General features: G+C 39.7%; 2 protein-coding genes across 3 annotated transcripts in view; one reads left to right on the top strand and one right to left on the bottom strand.

Annotated features, from left to right (window-relative positions):
* Positions 1–18,896, top strand: part of CENPP (centromere protein P) — a 234,312-nt gene that overhangs the window by 117,149 nt on the left and 98,267 nt on the right. The gene's annotated exons all lie outside the window — the stretch shown is intronic.
* The window catches only part of ASPN (asporin), a 21,338-nt gene continuing 10,749 nt past the window's right edge, over positions 8,308–18,896 (bottom strand). For both annotated transcript variants that reach the window (XM_035029266.1, XM_035029265.1), the window contains exons 4-8: positions 18,197–18,410; positions 16,509–16,619; positions 12,211–12,304; positions 11,668–11,806; positions 8,308–9,464 (exon numbers count right to left, since the gene is read on the bottom strand). In XM_035029266.1, the coding sequence (XP_034885157.1) occupies positions 9,267–9,464; positions 11,668–11,806; positions 12,211–12,304; positions 16,509–16,619; positions 18,197–18,410 (756 nt within the window). In that variant the 3' untranslated portion in view covers positions 8,308–9,266. The remainder of the gene's footprint in view (positions 9,465–11,667; positions 11,807–12,210; positions 12,305–16,508; positions 16,620–18,196; positions 18,411–18,896) is intronic.

Raw genomic sequence — 18,896 nt, 5'->3', positions numbered from 1 at the left:
TGTCTGCCGTTCCCCAGCCCCCCCCCCCCACTTGTGCTCTGTCCCTCTCTCTCTCTCTCTCTCTCTCTTTCATAAATAAATAAATAAATCTTAAAAAAATAATAAAATATGTCTAGCTTTCTTGTCTTTATTTTCAGACTTCTGTGGCATATTAGAATAAGACTGCCCTCCCATGGTGAAAATTAGGTAATCTGTCTAATAAATTTAATGGGCTCATTTTGGGGGGAAAATATTTAGAAATATGTATCTTTTTTAAGATATGTGGGGAAGTAGAATGGTCTCAGAATGGACAGAGTCAGTAGAATCCCTATAGCTGTAGGGTCACAGCTGCTAACCAACCCCAGAGGCTTGTCATGAGTCACAGGTGTGAAGTCACCTATTCCCTCTGGGGAAGCAATTCACTCATCCTAGAAATTTAGATGAGGCTGCTTCTTGATCCAAGGTTCTGTCCTTCCCTTTGTTCTATATGCCACCTTATCTTTGTCTTTCTCTTATTTGGGGGTTACCACTTCATAGCCAACCCCTTCCTTTAATCCCATCTAAGAATTCTTGGAGTCACCTTTGAGACTTAGTAGTCCGACATCCTCCGTGTTTTCTGTGGAATTATATAATATTGCTGCAAGTACCTTCAGGTGAGAGGAATATTTTGGTTTCTTCAAAGTATTGAAATGATTAGACATATGGGTGAGAGGGGTATTTATGGACCCAGGAAGCAGAACTGCTGTAACTTATGTAAATCAGTTATTAGGGTTAACAGTTACTAAGAAAAATCTATAAAAAAAAAAAAAATTAAGGAGAGGGCTGTGCTGCTGGTGGCAAAGTTCTGATTGGAGGAGCGAGTTAATGATGTTTGCTGGGGGAAGTGGGAGTGTGGACTGGGGAGGGTGTGGAAGAGCCTCTGGGGTAATGAGCATGGTTTGCATCCTGATCCGCATCATGCCATATGCAAAAATTAACTCAGAATGGAACACAGACCTAAGTGTAAGAGCAAAGACTCCTGAATATTAGGAGAAAACATAGATGTCAGTTTTTATGACCTTGGATTAGACAACAGTTTCTAAGCTGTGACACCAAAAGCACAAGAAACAAAAGAAATTTAATCAAAACCAAAATTAAAATTTTTTTTTCCTGTGCCAAAAGATACTCAAGAAGGTGGAACAACAACCTACAAAATGGGAGAAAAATTTTGTAGGTTCTATATCTGATAAAGGACTTGTGTCTGGAATAGATGGAGAACCAGACAACTCAGTAATAATAAGGAGAATAATAGCAACAACCGATTTAAAAATGGGGCAAGGATCTGAACAGACATTTCTCCAAAGAAGATAACAAATGGTCACTAAACACCAGAAGAGGTGCTTGACATCACCAGTCAGCAGGAAAATGCAAATCAAAACCACAGTGAATTACCACATCAGTCTCTAGCATGGCTGCAGTCGAGAGGATGGACTACGACAAAACTCAAGGGAAAGACAGTAACTGTTATTGGTGAGGGTGTGAAGAAATTGCAACCTGTGTGCTGATGAGAATGTAAAATGGTGCAGCCACTATGGAAAGTAGTCTACAGTGCCCAAAAAGTTCATCACAAAGTTGCCATTTGACCTGCCAATTACACTTCTAACTAAGTATGTACCCAAGAGAAGTGAAGACCAATGTCTACAGAAACCTTGTAATACGCAAGTATTTATAGCAGTGTTATTCATAATAGCCAAGGAATGGAAACGGTGTGTATGTCCACCACCTGATGAGTGGATCAGTGAATGTGGGCCGTCCAGAGAGTGGAATGTTACTCAGTGATACAGGAATGTAGTCTGGACACAGCTGCAGCATGGATGGACCTTGGAAACATGCTGAATGGAAGAAACCAGACACAAAACACCGCATATTGAATGATTCCATCTATATCAAGCATCCAGAATAGGAAAACTCATAGAGACAGAATGTGGATTTGCAGTTACCTAAGGTGGGGCGTTACCTTCAGCGGGTAAAGGGTTTCTTTTTGGAGTGATGAAGTATTCTGAAATTGATTGTGGTGATGATGCTCACCCTGATACACTAAAAACCACCAAACTGGGGCGCCTGGGTGGCTCAGTCAGTTAAGCGTCCGACTCTTGATCAGGGCTCAGGTCCTGATCTCATGGTTGTGGGATCGAGCCCAGCATGGGGCTCCACGCTCAGCAGGGAGTCTGCTTGAGATTCTCTCTCTCCCTCTGCCTCTCCCCTGGCTCACATGCACTCACTTGGTTTCTCTCTCTAAATAAATAAATCAATCTTAAAAAAAAAAAAAAAGATAAAAACCAATGAACTGTGTTCTTTAAATTTCTCAATAAAGCTGTTATTAAAATAACATGGGAATATAAATGAATAGGGTTGGCTATGAGTTGATAAGTTTTTTTTGTTTTTTAAAGATTTTATTTATTTATTTGAGAGAGAGAATGAGAAAAAAAGAGCACATGAAAGGGGGGAGGGTCAGAAGGAGAAGCAGACTCCCTGCTGAGCAGGAAGCCCGATGCGGGACTCGATCCTGAGACTCCAGGATCATGACCTGAGCCGAAGGCAGTCGCTTAACCAACTGAGCCACCCAGGCGCCCGAGTTGATAAGTTTTGAAACTGAGAAGTACATGGAAATTCATTATATTGTTTTGTCTGCTTTTGCTTCTGTGGTATTTTCCGTAACAAAAGGAATCAAAATGCAAGTCTTAATATCAGGACTTCACATGACTGATTGTGCCCTGCGTGGAAAACTGGGAATGGCACATTGCTTTTGCCCCTTGCCCTGATTTGTCCCTCCTTTCTGCCTTTTTGGCCCCTCTTTAAGCTCTTCCTCTGTCTATGGAAGGGTTCATTTTAAAACCGTTCTCTTTATTTCCGTGTTCACTGCTGGGAATGCACACCTTGCTTCAGCGCTCATCAGAGCTGATTGGGAAGGAGGGTCTGTTTCGAAGCTGCCCAGATCATAGGAACTATCCTAAATCCCCACCATAGCACTGAGTGCCCTAGGGGAACTGCCCTCTGACTATCGTAGAGCACACCGTCTGCAGCAGAGCTGGAGGGATGGGTCAACCACCAGGAAGAAAGAAGACGTGCAGGATAATCATCATGTCCTATGGTAAGGATAGAAGTTCTTCCTTTCCCTTCAGTGATTTAATTCAGAAACATGTATTGAGCAAGGCAGTGTGCTAGCCTTTGGTGAGGGCTGGACACAGACAAGGAAGCAACGCTTGCACCCAGGACGGCTAAAGCCCTCTGGACAGTGTGGGAAGAGACCAAGGAATAACCAGCTGAGCTGAGTTAGACTGTGATTAGTGCAAAAGAGAGGCACAAAGTACTGGGAAGGTTTGGGTGGGGTGGAGAAGCCACATCTGCTCTGGTAGAATCCAGGAAGCGTTGCTGAGCGAGGGACTTTTGACACTGACGTTTGAGGTCGCGTTCGATTTTGGTGGATGCAAAGGATGGCATCACAAGTACAGAGAAGCCAGAAAGTATGGAGTGTATGTGAGAAACAACAGTTATCCTGGGGATGGGGCATAAAAAGGCATAAGCATGAAATAAAAAGCTCAAAAATCATTATTTGAGTAGGTGACAGGGGTTAAGAGTACACTTATTGTGATGAGCACTGACAATATATAGAATTGTTGAATCACTATATTAGACACCTGAAACTAATAGAACATTGTATGTTAGTTGCGGGAATTAAAATTTTTTAAATCATTATTTTCAAATGGAGATCATGGGCCGTCTTGAAACGTAGGTTAAAAAGTTTCTAATAAAAGAAAAGGCTGGGTGGCTCAGTCATTAAGCGTCTGCCTTCGGCTCAGGTCATGATCCCAGGGTCCTGGGATTGAGAATTGGTAAGTCAGGTGCAATAGGTTAAGTACTGTGTGAGCATAGAGGTGATGAGGACAGAAGGAAGGCAGGTCTTTCAAAAAAAGACGGAGTTATGAAGGAAAGAAAAATAATGCAGTAGTTTAAAGAGGAACACAATTGATTAACAAAAAACAACAACAAAAACTTTAGGGGCCCCTGGGTGGCACAGTCGGTTAAGCATCTGACTCTTGGTTTCAGCTCAGGTCCAGATCGCAGGGTCATGAGATCGAGACCTGCATTGGGCTCTGCACTTGGCACAGAGTCTGCTTGAGATTCTCTCTGCCTCTTCCACTCGAACTCTCACTCTCTCTCTCTCAAATAAATAAATCTTTAAAAAATAAAAAATAAGCTTTAGTTTTAGTGACTTCAAGTGATTTTCAAAAAGTATTATGTTTTTTCCATGAATTCAGTGATCATTTTTATTGTAGTATTTGGGAGAAAGTATGGATGGATGGTCTTTGAGATTTTTTTTTCTGTCTTGAAGTCCTTAATAAGCCCAGTAAGGTGTAGTGATTTATTTCCAAACTTTAATGGATTTCAAGTGAGTAATATTTTATATTTACCATAGAATGGGTTTGTGGCAGAAAGCTTTCAATTCGGTTTGGTTGTTTATGATTTTTATTAGTGATTTGTGTTTTGTAAACTTATAACCAAAAATGGTTAACAGCTGTGGGATGAAAAACAACATTAACAACAGGAAATTAACTGCAGTGATTTCAGGAATCATTTCCAGCATTTAAAAATACTTTGTTTTGTCTTTTTAGAAAGAGATAAACTTAGCTACTTTAAGCTCTACTACTGAGATAATAGACTGATCTCTTTGTTAACCTTATGAATTGAACTATTAATTTTAAGACCTGGATTCTTACAATTTTAGTGAACATTTGACTTTTACTTAATGTTCTTATAAGTGGAGGATATTGCAATTTTATTTTTATGATACAGCAAAATGAATTACTGAAACTATTGGAACTTTAGAATATTTTAATTTTAAAGTGATTATCATTGTAATATACTCTCTTCATGTTAACAGCTTCATAATCTTTATTTTGTCTCATTAGTCAGTAATTTTCCAGTATAATAGTTACTCTTATTTTATGAACCTTTACGGTTTACAAAGCAGTTTCACATACTTTGTTTTTTTTAATTGAAGTATAGTTGACACACAGTGTTCTTTCAGTTTCAGATGTACAACGTAGTGATTTGACAGGTCTGTACATTACTCAGTGCTCACCTCAGTAAGCGTAGTCACCATCTGTCTGCAACTGCATTGCAATATCATTGACTATATTCCCCATGCTGTACTTTTCTCTTTTTTTTTAAGATTTTATTTATTTATTTGAGAGAATGAGAGACAGCATGAGAGGGGGAGGGTCAGAAGGAGAAGCAGACCCCCCGCTGAGCAGGGAGCCCGAGGCGGGACTCGATCCCGGGACTCCAGGATCATGACCTGAGCCGAAGGCAGTCGCTTAACCAACTGAGCCACCCAGGCACCCAATGAAACTTTATTTATTTATTATTTTTTTATAAAGATTTTATTTATTTATTTGAGAGAGTGAGAATGAGAGAGAGTACATGAGAGGGGGGAGGGTCAGAGGGAGAAGCAGGCTCCCCGCCGAGCAGGGAGCCCAATGTGGGACTCGATCCCGGGACTCCAGGATCACGACCCGAGCCGAAGGCAGTCGCTTAACCAACTGAGCCACCCAGGCACCCCTATGCTGTACTTTTCATCCCCATGACTGACTTGTATTATAATTGGGACTCTGTACCTCTTAATCCCCTTTACCTATTACCAATTGATCCATCCACCTCCCCTCAGGCAACCACCAGTTCATTCTTTGTATTTAAATCTATCTGTTCATTTGTTTCATAAATTCCACATATGAGTGAAATCATATGGTATTTGTCTTTCTCTGACTTATTTTACTTAGTGTAATACCCTCAAGGTCTGTTCATGTTGTCACTAATTGTACAATTTTATTCTTTTTATGGATAATACTCCATTGTATATATACACCACATCTTCTTTATCCTCTCATCTATTGGACACGTGGGTGGCTTCCATATCATGACTATTGTAAATAATGCTGCAGTCGGGCGCCTGGGTGGCTCAGTTGGTTAAGCGACTGCCTTCGGCTCAGGTCATGATCCTGGAGTCCCGGGATCAAGTCCCACATCGGGCTCCCTGCTCGGCAGTGAGTCTGTTTCTCCCTCTGACCCTCCTCCCTCTCATGTGCGCTTTCTCATTCTCTCTCTCTCAAATAAATAAATAACATCTTAAAAAAAAATAATAATGCTGCAGTAAACACAGGGGTGCATGTATCTTCACAAATTAGTGTTTTCATTTTCTTTGGGTAAATACCCAGTAGAGGAATTATTGGATCATATCGTACTCCGGCTTTTAATTTGAGGCGCCTCCATACTGTTTCCACATTGGCCACATGAATTTACATTCCCACCAACAGTAGAATAAGGTTTCTTTTTCTCCACATCCTCATCAACACTTATTATTTCTTATCTTCATGATTTTAGCCAGTCAGACAGGTGTGAGATGATATCTCATTATGATTTAGATTTGCTTTTCCCTGGTGAGTGATGTTGAACGTATTTTCATGTGTCTGTTGGCATCTTTATGTAAAAATATCTCTTCAGGTCCTCTGCCCATTTTTTAATAGGATGGTTTACTTTTTGGGTGTTGAGTTGTATTAGTTCTTTATATATTTTGGATACTAACCCTTTATCAGATGTCATTTGCAAATATCTCCTCCCATTCAGTAGATTGCCTTTTTTTTTTTTTTTTTTTTTTTGATGACTTCCTTCGGTGTGCAGAGTTTTTTATTTTGATGTAGGCCCAATAGTTTGTTTATTTTTGCTTTTGTTTCCCTTGCCTCAGGAGACAAATCTATAAATATGTTGCTATGGCCGATATTCAAGATATTACTGCCTATATTTTCTTTCAGGAATTTTATGGTTTCTGGTCTCACATTTAGGTTTTTAATCCATTTTTACTTTATTTTTGTGTGTGCTGTAAGAAAGTGGCCCAGTTTCATTCTTTTGCATGTAGCTGTCCTGTTTTCCCAGCACCGTTTATTGAAGAGATTGTATTTTCCCCATTGCATATTCGTGTCTCCTTTGTTGTATGGTAATTGATCATACAAGAATGGCTTTATTTCTGGGCTCGTATTTTGTTCCATGGATCTATGAGCCTATTTTTGTGCCAGTACCATACTGTTGGATTAGTATAGCTTTGTTCTTTCTCAAGATTGCTTTGGCTATTCAGAGTCTTCTGTGGTACCATACAAATTTTAGTATTATTTGTTCTCATTCTGTGAAAACTCACATACATTTTGTCATTCAATCCTCATGGCTGATGAGCTTTGTCACCACTACCCTTTGTAGATGAGGAGACATACTCAAAGAGATTGTGACTTCCCAGGACTATCAATGGAACTGGATTTCTGGTTTTGTCCTTCTAACTCAAAGCTCTGCATCCCTGGGCTCATTCTGTCATCACTCCTGGTGGTTAACTTTTATTCTTTATTTGTTTTGTTTTTTAAATTAGGCTCCACACCCAGCACGGGGCCCAGTGCAGGGCTTGAATTCACAACCCTGAGATCTAAACCTGAGCTGAGATCAGGAGTTGGGACGCTCAACCAACTGAGCCACTCAGGCAATCCACCTTCTTTATATTAATCACACTTTGATCTTGTCCCTATAGTTTTACAAAACAAAAGTAGCTGTTTTGCTCCAAGTTTCCAAACTTGGGTCAGATTTTAGAAATTAAGTAAACTTCCTGTAAAGCATTGTTCTCAACTGGCTGCCATGAGACTCCACCCTCCCCACTTGTACCCCCCACATTGGCAGTGTCTGCAGACATTGTTGGGTGTTGCACTGTGGGAGGGGGGGTGCAGGTGCTCCTGTCGTTTTGAGGGCAGAGACCTTCTGCAAAGGAAAGAACAGCTCGTCCCCACCCCAACCCCAGAACAATCCAGCCCAGGGTGCCAGAAGTGCCATAGTTGGGGGCCGTGACTAGGAAGAACAAGACCGTTTTACCCATTGCTGACCTGGATGTTCAAACCCTCCACCCCACCTTACATATATGGAGTATTTTTTGACTACCCTCAAAATTATTTAAAATCTAGTTTTTGTGGTAGTTTAAGATAAAGGTGATAATGTTTCATAGCACAAGCATATTTGGGAGTATTTCAGTAATGTTCCTACGAGAAAGCATTAATACTGTGCTAAAAGTGTTATATATAAGTTAAAGTTTACTGAAAAATAGTTTATGTTCCTGGGTGGGAGAAGAAAAATTAAACCAAAGCACAAGTATTTTATTTCAAGCCAATATTTTAATGTTTTTTTTTTTTTTAATTTTCTAGCTTTGCCTATGTTGAATGTAAATAAAAAATACGTAGGGTATGCTTAGTTTTTGTACAGACCTTTTGTTTCTGTGTGTTTTGTTTAGGACTCTGCCTCTTCAGTTATACTAGCTGTATTTCAGAGTTGTTTAGTTTGTCATATTTGAGTAAACAGTTTGTGTAGAATGGATAGTCTCCAGGCTCTTCCGGCCAGGGTCTCACAAGGGACATCTTGAAAGTACGCCTTAGCTTTGAGATGACGTTGTCCTATGACCTAACAATTGATGTACTACTGAAAGCTTACAATAACTGAGATAATAAAGAACGTGAATTACAGATTTTATATAAACAGTCACTATATATTTTTATAGAGGTTTTATAATCAGGTAATAATTAAATTAAGAAAGCATGTGCTATAGTCTGAAACCAGATGTTATGAATAGCATCTGTCAAATTGATAATAAACACGGAAGGCCTTATTATAAGGAGTTAAACATAAAGACAGTAAAGCTCTAAGATATGAGAATTTGAATACGATTATATGAAATCATTCTTCAACATTAACAGAAACATTACAGTACTACCCGAGTTATTAAAGAATAAAAATAGTATAATGTTCTCTTCATGTAACCATTCTTGTCAATTTTGGTTTGCTAACAGCAAATGAAAGAGCACAAATTTTGCTAAGTCAAGCATTCCAATTACAGTACAGTTCTTTTTAAAATGTACTTGATAACAAAGTGTTAAATACTGAATGTGGTTTTTTTTTTGTTACTGAGAAAAGAATGTTCAAGCATAAGATTTATGTAAAATCCATTTGTTTACAAAAGGAAACTGCAGTAGATGCATGTTTCTCTTAATCCTGATGTAGCAATAGTTTTGCAAAATTCTGTTGAAATTTTTTGTCATAAAGTAAGTCGGTGGACTTACCACTTAGGAATAGCTTTTGCTTGTTTGCATAATACCACCATTTTTAGTAGAGTTCAAGTATTCCAAATGTAACAATTTTTAAATTTTATATTAAATGGATAATACTAATAACTACTTTCTTAAGTTCCCGAGCTGAACGCTCATTCTGCTCACAACACAGCGGAAAGCTGCAGGCTGCATTTCCCAGTACCTCACCGGGTTGTTGGATAAACTTATCGCACTGTATAAAGATTTCTTCATCTTCGGTACTGTTGGGCAGAAGTCATTCACTCCCACTTTCGTGATTGAATTAGAGTGAAGGAAGATTATCTGTGGCAGTAGGAGAAAGAAAGTACACAATCGATGTAAAATGAAGATGTTCTTTCTATAGTCCACATTTGTTCATGGGTTTATTTGTCCATTTATTTCACACTGGTTTGAATGTATTTCATTTAAAAAATATATATGTACTTGTATGTTTATGCCTCTTAAATACTTATTATATCCTCTCGGGATCTTGTGTGACACACAGAGTGTCCTGTGTGTGCAGTGCAGCGGGGGCCCAGAGCACACTGCGGGTCAGCACACGCCCCCCCCCCCCGCCCTTCTGCTACCTGCGTAGCAGGTGTGTGTGTGTGTGTGTGTGTGTACTACATTGCATGTTGATAATACTGTGTTTTAAAAGTACTAGAAATGAGAAGAATGAAATTGAATGCTCCCAAGATTAGGCTTGTGAATATGAATTGTTAGCTAGCATTTTCTGTGATCAAGGCAAAGAAGTGTAGAACTGCTTTTTTGTAAGTTGCTTTATAGAAAAATATGTCTGTTAAAAGCTTGAATACATATGTGTAATATAGGGTCGATAATCAAATATTTTTTTTTGCACCAACGGACAAAATACAGTTTTATAAACTGTGTATATGTCTTTTATATTATTATTACTCAGGAACAATGGACAGTATAGGGACTTCCCTCCATTCCCTTTATCAGCCCTTTAAATTCTTCTTTGGTCTTTTTGGCAATTGAGATTTCTGAGAAGTAAGAGCAGTCTACTGACAGCATTTTGGCAGGTAAGGCTAAGGTATCAGTTCTGGCTGTCATTACCTCTAGGTTGTACCTTTACATTTTGGTGAGATTGTTCTGAGTCAGTCATGAGAACTCCAGTCATTGCTAAAACCTTTGAAGTTTGGTGTGGGAGGCTCCTGTTCCCTCTATCAGTCTTGGGGATTTTGTGACAGGTGCTTTGTATGGTTCATGCATGTTTCCCGGCAGTTCATGTTCAGTGCAAGGTGTAGTTTTCCCCAGCATTGACCTCACTGGGAAACACTGCTGGATGTCGGTGTGCTTGCTTTGTGGACATTTGCTGAATTGTACCCTTATGACTTGTGTTCTCCTTTATAATTCTATTTTTTGTGTGTTCTAATTCTATTCATTAAAAAAAAGAATGCTAGTAAGAGTATGGGTAGATTTAAAAGCAGCCAGAAGTTGGAATCAGAATAAATTCTTTACTTGTGAATAAAGAATGCAAATTGGGAATGGCTTGAGAAAGGAAAGACTCAGGTTGTGCTCACTGGTTAGACATTTAGATGCAACACTTGAAAAAAAGTAAAACTCATAGCCTTGAGATGAACATCTGTCTGTACCACATCCATTTTGATGGCTTTTATCTCAAAGGGGTGTAGGGGACAAAACCTGTTTATAGGTAAATCGGGAAGAAATCAAGAAGCAGCAAGTGACTCAAGGCCCAGTTTCGTTCTCAGTGTGTTTTTGCTTCTTGGAAGATGAGGATGTTGTAAATCAAGAAAAGCACATGAGAAAAGTGGACTAAGGTGAAATGGGATTCAGTAGGAATTCTTAATTTGAGGAACATAGGTGAAAATCAGGGAGATCTGTGAAACTCCTAAAATTATGTACAAAGTATGGTCTTCATTTTTTGTTCTTGGGAGGATCTAAAACTCTATCAGATGCTCCAAGGATTCTGGGGCCCTTCCCACCTGGTCAAGAGCTGCCAAATTCAAACAAAAAGGTTTCTAACAATGAAGAAGAAGAAAGAGGAATCCTTGGTGCCCCAAATACTGACTTCTGATTATGTATTCTGACATCAATTTTAAAAAATCATACCTACTTCTAATCTAGCACTGCACTGATAATGAAAAAACCTGGAGCCTTGTGCACATGCTCTTCGTGAAACGTTTCCAGAAAGAAGGATATATGATCCTCCTTGGATTCCTCCTGACCTGTCCTGCCTTTACATAGCCCTTGCCACCCGAGAAACCTGAAATTAGCCGGGTCAGTAACTTTGCCACAAGGGCTTCAGCACTAGGAGAAACTGGAGGATGGAAAGGGATACCTGAGCATTTTAGCTAACATCTGCTTAGAAGAGGATCTTAAGAACACCCCAGGCAACCTGCAGACTCGTTACATGTGCGTTACCCTTGCTGCTTGCATGGTCTTTGCTTCAGCTACTCCTACATCTCACAGAAGCAAAGGAAAGTACTAGTCTCTACAAAACACAAGTGGAAGAATGTTTTACCTGGAGGTATTTCAACTCCTGTAATCCTGGAGGGATTTTTTTTAGTTTGTTGTTTTCCAAATGTATTTCTCTTACTCGTGGTATGTTAGCAAGACTTCCATTTTCGATGTCTGTGATTCTGTTGTTTCCTAGGCCCAGCCTAAAAATGGCATAAAATGCATCAGCTCTTAGGCAGACGTTGTGATAGCTGAAAACACAGCTGAGTGGGAAACAGAAGCCTGACCTATTTGCGTCTGTGTTCAGAGAAAGGTTCTTCCTGGTTGCACGTCATAACCTATTTCAGGGTGTGACAGCTGTCTCCTCCACTGTCAGCAAAACTCTGTAGCTAACCTACACCAACCAGGGGGCATCTGAAAAGTTCTTCTCATTTCACTTGGTGTCCCTCTGTTACCCCCAAGAAAGAGTAAGGAATAGCTGTCCCTGTTTATTTTATCTTCACGACAGTGACAGACTTGATTAGGTCCTTCCACTTCCCCCAGGGGTCTCATTAGTGTCTCCATCATATCCCTACCACTTCTGAGTTGGGGTTTAGGGGGTTTTTACCTTTGCAGGTCTTTGTATCGTTTAAAATCCTCGAGTTCCACTGTTGAAATTTTATTATAGTCTAAATGAAGCTCCAGTAAAGTTGATGGTAGATCTGGAGTAAGAAAAGAAATAGGCATGTTAGATGGAGTAAAAAACTAAGCCCAACTAATTATTCATGTACTTGTTAAGTTTCACACTGTAGACTTAGTCCTTTAGGGATCTGCTTTTTTTTTTCCAACTTTTTTTTGTTTTGTTTTGTTTAAAGATTTTATTTATTTACTTTAGAGAGAATGAGAGACAGAGAGCATGAGAGGGAGGAGGGTCAGAGGGAGAAGCAGACTCCCTGCTGAGCAGGGAGCCCGACGTGGGACTCGATCCCGGGACTCCAGGATCATGACCTGAGCCGAAGGCAGTCGCTTAACCAACTGAGCCACCCAGGCGCCCCTTTTCGACTTTTTATTATGGAAAATTTCACATAGAAATAGAGGCTAGTGTCATGAGCCACCACTGCAGTGTCCAGTTTTCCACATGTCTTTCATCCACCAGATTAATTATCTATCACTGGCTTGTTCATTGATTTTTCTTCATTCACTTGTTTTTTTGCTGGAGTATTTAAAATCAAATTCCATACATAATGTCACTTCACCTGTAAAGGCCTCACCAGATGTCCTTAACTCATTAGGTCCTCTTGTTTCCACATAACCATCCTGTCAGGGTCACAGCTATCGGAAGTCGCAGCGATTCTTCACGATCACGGAATATTCCTTTCCCTAATGATCTCAGATACATTGTTTTACAGTTGATTTGTTCAGGTCGGGATCCAGATAGAAGTTTACAGAATGCATTGGGTTCTCCCATCTCTTAATTTTTTTCTACTATTAAATATATACTTCCTCTTTTTTCCCTGTCTTGCATTGATTTCTTTCAGATATTGATTTGTTTGAGATACACATTTGTGGATTAGACTGAGGCTTCTACATATCATTTGTCTTAGTCATTTCATATAAGCTATGCTTCGATGTAGAGATGATTAAATTCAGTAGATCAGCCTTTCACCTGATGGTCTTAGTGTTTGTTGATGAGTGCTACAGGATCTATTATTTCATTAAGAATGTAAATATGGCAATTGTCTGATGTTGTCATGCTTAATACATTTATCAGTAGGATTCGTATCTAAAGAATTTTCCTTCATCAATTATTTAGTCACAGTTTTTACAGAAAAGGCAGCATAAATGCTTGCTTCTTTTAAGTAATGAGTTGGTGCCATGCCCAGAGGTGACCAGTGAAATTTTTTTTAGTATTTTTATTTAGTATTTATATTTAGTATTTAGTATTATATAAAAACCACCTGGGTTTTTACCTATTTGATATATTGAATCTATTGCAGTATTTATTCTCTTCAGTTAGTCGTAGTTTCTGCATAAAGAGAAGCATCTACAGTGTAACCTGGCACACGCCAGGTCCTCTATGAATGTGGGCATTTTCTCTTCTCACCCCTGCATGTTCTGACCCTAGCCCTTCCCAGATTAACCAGAAAATTAAATCACGCCTTATTTTATTAGTATTATTTGTCAACCATAGGTTCTAGTTAGCTAGCTGGGAAAAGTGTTCTTTTTTCCAACTCTTACTGAAAACATTTCCTTCCTTTATTAGTGGTTAAGTCTGTTGAAGGTAATTGAAGCATCCTTATAAATATCAGTACTCTTTTTTTTTTTAAGATTTTTATTTATTTATTTGACAGAGAGAACACAAGCAGGGGGAGCGGGAGAGGGAGAAGCAGGCTCCCCGCCGAGCAGGGAGCCCGACGTGGGGCTCGATCCCAGGACCCTGGGACCATGACCTGAGCCGAAGGCAGACGCCTAACGACTGAGCCACCCAGGCGCCCCTACATATCAGTACATTTGCTGGCTGAATTTATGTTGATTCCAGAGTCTACTTTGGGTTTTAGAAGTTAAAAAAAAAGCCTAGAGGACAGGAAAACAATTCTAAACTGAGAGGGTTCTAATTTTTTTGAATTCTGATTAGTTGAACTGAATTATATCTATGGAATGACTATATCCTCCAATATGTAAAAAGAACGGAGGGGAGGTTCTCTCTTCAGAAACGTTACGTACTAGTTGAGCAAATCCATCACACACACAGCAATCACTAAAAAAGTATCATAGATGTTCCAGCCTGTTCTAGAATATGTTGTAGCAACTCAAAGAGAGAAATCTGTTCATGTTGAGCGGTCAGGGAAACTTTTTGGAAGAGGGTTTGTAGAACTTGAGGGGACCGTTCCCTTTGCTAGGGCGTGGAGAAGGTGGATGACCCAGGAGAAAAGCAGAGCCCCTGCAGGGTAGATGAGCCATGTAGGAGTTTGGGTGGGAGCTCAGTGACTGTCAACAAACACGTGCCTGCTTTTGCACAGATCCTTCTATTCCTACCCTATGTTCAAACAGGTGTCTTCTCCCCTCCATGCAGTGCTGCTCTGTAGCAGAGTTTTCCAAATGACCCAGGAGGAAGGCACGTTTCACCCCTCCTTGTGTTAACGTGTCAGGTCTGGTCAGGACCCTTTGGGCCTCTGCCTAATTTCATCCTGCCGCAGGGGTTAGTGATGATTGGATTTCAGCAGTCAGCCTTCACATTTTAGCAAATAAATGATAAAAACAAAAAAGTCCACTGGCTTTTGAATGTCGTAGGGATCTTGAAAGAGCAGTTATATAAGTTGAGAGATTTAATTCCAATTTAAATTTCTAAAGATAGTGGCACGTGAGTGGCTCAGTCAGTTAAGCATCTGCCTTCAGCTCAGGTCATGATCCCAGGGTCCCCGGAATCCAGCATTGGGCTCCCTGCTCAGTGGGGAGCCTGCTTGTCCTTCTGCCTCTGCCCCTCACTCCTGCTTATGCGCTCTCTCTTGCTCTCTCTCGCAAATAAATAAAATCCTTAAATAAATAAATAATAAACAAATTTCTAAAGATGTTATATGTTCCTAAGCCTTTGGAAAAATCTCGAAAACATCATGAGAAGTGAAGCCTTCATTTTTAAGATGCACTGAAACTTGAAGAGAATTAATTGGTCTTGGGATGTGCTGCTGGTGAGCACTGCCCCGGGGCAGTGAGCTCCGGCCTTTCTCTTCCCTGACCCTCCCCTCGTGCCCTCTGCCTGCCCCTCACGTTCATCCACTGTCAGCATGTCAGAGGCTTTTCATGTATGGGACTTGTTAGGTGGCATGTATTTTTGTTGGTGGTGTCTGAAAGATGAGAAGTAAATCATAATAGGTTTCTTGTTGGAAACAACCACCTTATTGAATGCTAAATAAGGTGGCTTTTTAATTGTGTTGTTCTGAATTAAATTGATTTTTCCTGTATAAAAACAAAATTGTCTTTCCAACTTTTACTTTATATGATTTTTCTCCTAAGTGAAAGATCACCACTTGATTCCTAAGAGCAACTTTGCTGTGTCCTTTAACTTAAGAGTTGATGTTTGTTTTGTTAATCTTCTGGATCAGGTGAATAGTAGAAAAAGGTTTCAATGAAGTCTCTGCTTTTCCTGTGGACACTGAAGGACAGAGCTGTTTGAAAGGAAACTGTATGATTAATCACAGGGGTTATTTCTGACTCAGGTCATCATCATAGCTGAGAGAGAGCACCCCTGTCAGAGACGAGGAACGGACTCTGAGCAGGGTTCCCAAGAAAGGCGAGCCGATCTAGCTCATTGCCACAGCGGGAGCTTGCAGTAGACGGTTAGAAAACTGGTCCAGTAGCAAACTTAAGAGGCACTTAACTGTGAGGCACCAGGTTCAGGTCCCATCACAAAGAACAAGTCTCCATCCATTCACTGGGTACCTGACACCATCCTCAGACCTTTCTGTGCACTGGCTCATGAATTTCCACAGCACCCGAGTGAAGAATGGGGTACAGGGTGCATGCCCACCCCTGCCAGAGCCTGCATCTGCCCCAGTCTGGCCCCGTGCGTCTTCCCCAACCTTCCTCTCTAGAGAATGTCCACCTCTAGCAGGTTCTTGACGGAATGACAGGTATATATGAGTAAATGTTAGGAAGAAGGAATAAAAAGTTCATTACTTCTTAATGTTTGTTCTCACTGGGGAAACAAAAAGATTCTGGTTTCGTACTAGGAAAAAGAAAAAGCACTATGTATGGCTCTTTGTGTGTGTGAGAAAACAACAAATTTCACACTACCCTGACCAGACCTACTGATAAAAAGGGTTATGACCGCCTTGGGTTCGACAGTGTATACAGCTTACAACAATACATTACATGGTCATTTAAAGGTGACAATTTTTTTTAAGTACTTTATCGTAAATAAATACAAACCTTTAGGAACTGAGGTCAGTTTTGCTTCTGCAATTCTGATATGGAACACTGTCACTCCTTCAAATGCCCCTGGTTCAATCCCATTATTATCGAGAGGGTTTGCACTCATTTCTGTGGGGGCAAATGACATAATTTAGCATGCATCCGTGTGTATGAAGGAGACTCAGTGCGGGCACAGACATCCCAAGAACATTCTGAGAAATACGAGCTTTCTCCTGCATCTTTTTCACTTGCTGTGTTTATTTCTGTGTCTATCTGTTCCCCTTTCTGTTGCTCTCAGAAAAAGACTGCTTCGTATTACATAGGCTGAAGTAACAATATGCTTATATTACAGTAGATTAATACTAGAATAGATTTATTATAGAAAACATATATAGTAGATTTTTGCTTTGAATTGCTTAAGTCAATGACTTGTTATCACTCTGTTCTGACCATGAGCATATTTTGTTGTGTTAATATTACATTAGAAAAAAGATAATTCTGGGGCGCCTGGGTGGCTCAGTCGTTAAGCGTCTGCCTTCGGCTCAGGTCATGATCCCAGGTCCTGGGATCGAGCCCCGCATCGGGCTCCCTGCTCCGCGGGAAGCCTGCTTCTCCCTCTCCCACTCCCCCTGCTTGTGTTCCCTCTTCGCTGTCTCTCTCTCTCTGTCAAATAAATAAATAAAATCTTTAAAAAAAAAAATAGAAAAAAGATAATTCTTCATATAATTTAAAACATTTGTGTTTTCCAGTATACATTTATTTGTCACCTAAGCTTTTAAAATTATAAATCAATTAGGAATTGTTATTTGATTAACAGAAATATAATTTTGGGGAGATGCCAGTAAGTGAGGCTGTTTGGTAAGTGCCAGGCATTTGGCTGACCTAAGTGAGTGAGGAAGTTAATGAGAATATTGATCATGAGGGGCGCCTAGGTGGCTCAGTCGTTGAGCGTCTGCCTTCGGCTCAGGTCATGATCCCAGGGGCCTGGGATCGAGCCCCACATGGGGCTCCCTGCTCAGCCGGAAGCCTGCTTCTCCCTCTCCCACTCCCGCTGCTTGTGTTCCTTCTCTCGCTATGTCTCTCTCTGTCAAATAAATAAATAAATAAATAAATAATCTTTAAAAAAAAAAAAAGAATATTGATCATGAATTTTGAATGAATATTGGAGAGGGAGACGGCATGGTTATACGATGGGTGTTAAAAGTAAAATAGGGTGGAGTTTATAATGTACAACAGAAATTTCTCTAGCTCAGCAATCTTAAAGCAGATAATGTAAATTAGATGTACATTTCAAATAATCTCTGAATTAATTGTGTACATTATATTTGAGTAGTTTATACAACACATTAAAAATACTACCTTTTTTGGTGTAAGCATAACCTTATTATTTTTTAAAAAAATACTACCTTTAAATTAAATATGCATAACAGATTTTACCGATTAGGGTGCAATCAGAAAACTGAAACCACAGTAGATGTTTCAAAGGGGATTCTTGAGAGTGTGTTAGAAACGGCGTATTTCTTTAAGGGCTATAAATTTTGTTTGATACTTTGAATTATAAATGGCTTAGATAGATAGAGATTATTGGATTAAAAAAGTTAATTTTGGAAATTACCAGTTTTAAACATTGCTGGTGATGATGAAGACCTCTATCTTTGCATATTGCATATAATTCCAAAATGTATCATCCGTTTGTGTAAACTTACCTAGAACATGTAAAGTATTCATTCCTTTGAATGTCTCCTTTTGTATTTTCTTAACTTTGTTATCATGAATTCTGAGTTCTGCTAGTGACTTGGGAAGGTTAAATGGTATTTCAGTTAGTTGATTGTGGGACAGATAGAGCCTTCTCAACTTCTTTGTGGTTAGGAAAGCTTTTGGGTGAATCTTTGTGAGCTTATTGTTGTTCAGGATCAAAGCCTAGATAAAGCATAAAGAGATAGACCATATTACAAAGTGGATTTGATTTACCAATATTCTGCAGTGATTAGTTACTTGTGGAAAACAATGGAAATTATGTCATTCACATACTTTATTAATATGTAAATAATTCCCCAGTCCAACCTAAGCTAAAACAAATATTTACTACTGAGTTGGAACAGAGTGGTTTTGAGCCTTTGGTTTATCTTTCAGTAGATGATATGTTCACGCAGTTAAGCCCTTCCCCTCCTCCCCCCGCACCCCATTTCCCTTCATGGAAGTAATCGATGGTATTATATCTAAAAGTCTATTCAGAGGGCACCTGGGTGGCTCAGTTGGCTAGGTGTCCGACTCTTGATTTCGGATCAGGTCATGATCTCAGGGTTGTGGGATTCAGCCCCCAGTCAGGCTCTGCACTCAGCAGGGAATCTTTCTTTCCTTCTTTCCTTCTTTCCTTCTTTCCTTCTTTCCTTCTTTCCTTCTTTC

The sequence above is a fragment of the Mirounga leonina genome, unplaced genomic scaffold, assembly GCF_011800145.1.
Source record: "Mirounga leonina isolate KUSES-001 unplaced genomic scaffold, KU_Mleo_1.0 Mir_224, whole genome shotgun sequence".
Lineage (NCBI taxonomy): Eukaryota > Metazoa > Chordata > Mammalia > Carnivora > Phocidae > Mirounga > Mirounga leonina.
The sequence above is the reverse complement of the archived record's forward strand: the minus strand, read 5'-3'. Positions and strand labels throughout refer to the sequence as shown.